The sequence below is a fragment of the Solanum tuberosum genome, unplaced genomic scaffold (genome assembly GCF_000226075.1).
Source record: "Solanum tuberosum cultivar DM 1-3 516 R44 unplaced genomic scaffold, SolTub_3.0 scf00332, whole genome shotgun sequence".
Lineage (NCBI taxonomy): Eukaryota > Viridiplantae > Streptophyta > Magnoliopsida > Solanales > Solanaceae > Solanum > Solanum tuberosum.
The window spans coordinates 347,278-349,170 of NW_006239255.1; the positions used below are offsets into that span (position 1 = coordinate 347,278).

General features: G+C 33.8%; 1 protein-coding gene across 1 annotated transcript; it reads left to right on the plus strand.

The window, feature by feature from the left end:
• Nucleotides 1–466: 466 nt before the first annotated feature.
• Nucleotides 467–1,301, plus strand: LOC102593739 (salicylic acid-binding protein 2-like). The gene is made up of 3 exons (XM_015315000.1): nucleotides 467–475; nucleotides 609–812; nucleotides 889–1,301. Exons 1-3 carry the CDS (start codon nucleotides 467–469, stop codon nucleotides 1,171–1,173), a joined length of 498 nt encoding a protein of 165 aa, XP_015170486.1. The 3' UTR covers nucleotides 1,174–1,301.
• Nucleotides 1,302–1,893: the final 592 nt, after the last annotated feature.

Sequence of the window (1,893 nt, forward strand, 5' to 3'; positions counted from 1 at the left end):
AAAAAAAAAAGAAAAGGATATATACCGCAAGGTGACACTCTTTAAACAAAAGTTGTCTGTAGCTCAATTGGTTAGGCTTTGAAATTCTCTAAAGCCTAGAATCGCGTGTTCAAACCTTATGATGTATTCCCTATACAGACATTAGGATTTCTTGATTTTGTTCAACTTAGAGCACCCTGCTTATTGATATAGTATCTATAATCAACCGAGTAAGTGCAAAATATCATTCTACTTCGCTATGCAAATCTATTGATAGACCATCACTGAATGGGGTGAAAGTCTACTTGAACTTTTGATACACAACGGAGTATATTTTAACCCAAAATACAGGGAAATAATTGTGATAACCTGACAATGAGCTTCATAAATTGGTGTAATACCGAGGTTGAAATGAATATCAGGATATCGCAGAAAATGATAACTTATTAAGATTCGAATATTTGAGAATAGAGACAAATGAGCTTGAATGATCCAGGTTAAGGGCACAGGATCCTAATGTCAAGATTCAAGTACCTATATAAGACTATTTTTGTTGATTTAGTGATAATTTGAGTAGCAATTACTTACAATATGTCTATGGTCTCCTTATTTAAAAGCTGTCCATTTAGCCAATTCATATTTATGTTGTTTGTGAACGATTGCTTTATTTATATGAACTCAATTTTAATGTTCAGTACTTGGAGACGACAACAAAAGAGGATTGGCTTGACACCCAATTTGTATCATATGGTACCCCTGAAGAGCCTCTGACATCCATGCCTTTTGGGCCCAAGTTCTTGGCTCAAAAACTTTATCAGTTATGCTCTCCTGAGGTAAGCTTTATATAGAAACAAATATTTATGTTTTGATGAATGCAATGACATATACTAAATCAATATTATTTGGTAGGATGTTGCATTAGCATCGTCATTGATAAGGCCAAGCTCTCTGTTTATCGAAGATCTATCAAAGGTGAAGTATTTCACGGACGAAGGGTTTGGATCAGTGAAGAAAGTTTATATAATCTGCACTGAGGATAAAGTATCACCAAAAGAATTCCAGCAATGGCAAATTGACAACAATGGAACCGTCATCGAAGCAAAGGAGATCAAAGGTACTGATCATATGGCAATGCTATGTATGCCCAAACAACTTTGTGACACTCTCTTGGAGATTGCCCATAAATACAATTGATCCATCTCAACATCTTCTACTCTTTTGAATAATTAGTAGTTGTTGCTTTCAACTTGAGAAAACATATGATTGTGCTGTTTTTTATGTATTGAAGAATGTGTGATGAGATAATTGAACTGTGTCAATTCTTATATTGACGATTTCCTTTTACAACTTTTTATGTGTTATGTCCACTAATTGTTGCCTTCTCTAACATGACTTGGGAAGTATAAAAAAATAAGAGCAGTTGAAATTTACTCAAAAGATTAGGAAACCCAGAGCACAATGCTAAAAGGTGTTTTGCTCTGCTTTGCCTGCATAACTATAGTTGATAATAAGAGGAAATTAGAAAGTATAAAATTATTTGTTCACCATCTAAAATGGAAATTGAATAAGTTATAAAAAATAATGAATAAGTTATTGGTATGATTGTAGAACTCATAATTCTATTTCTTAGGAGAAAGGACGAAAAACGTGTGTTTTTCTTGTTCCAAATAAAGACCGAGTGTTTTAGTTCTCCTTTTTGGATTGAGAAGAAATCTCTATAAGTAGGGTTTCTTCCATCCTGGAAACAAGGGTTCTATATGATACTTGTCCAACCAAGTATTGAGAAAGTTGGGGTGTGAACTTGGAATCACTATAGAAGATCGCAAAATTGGAGTCTGATTTGCTTGAAGATATATATTCAGGGGTGTGTTATCTCCTGTATTCAGATTAGCAAACCAGAAATAATAAAAGATG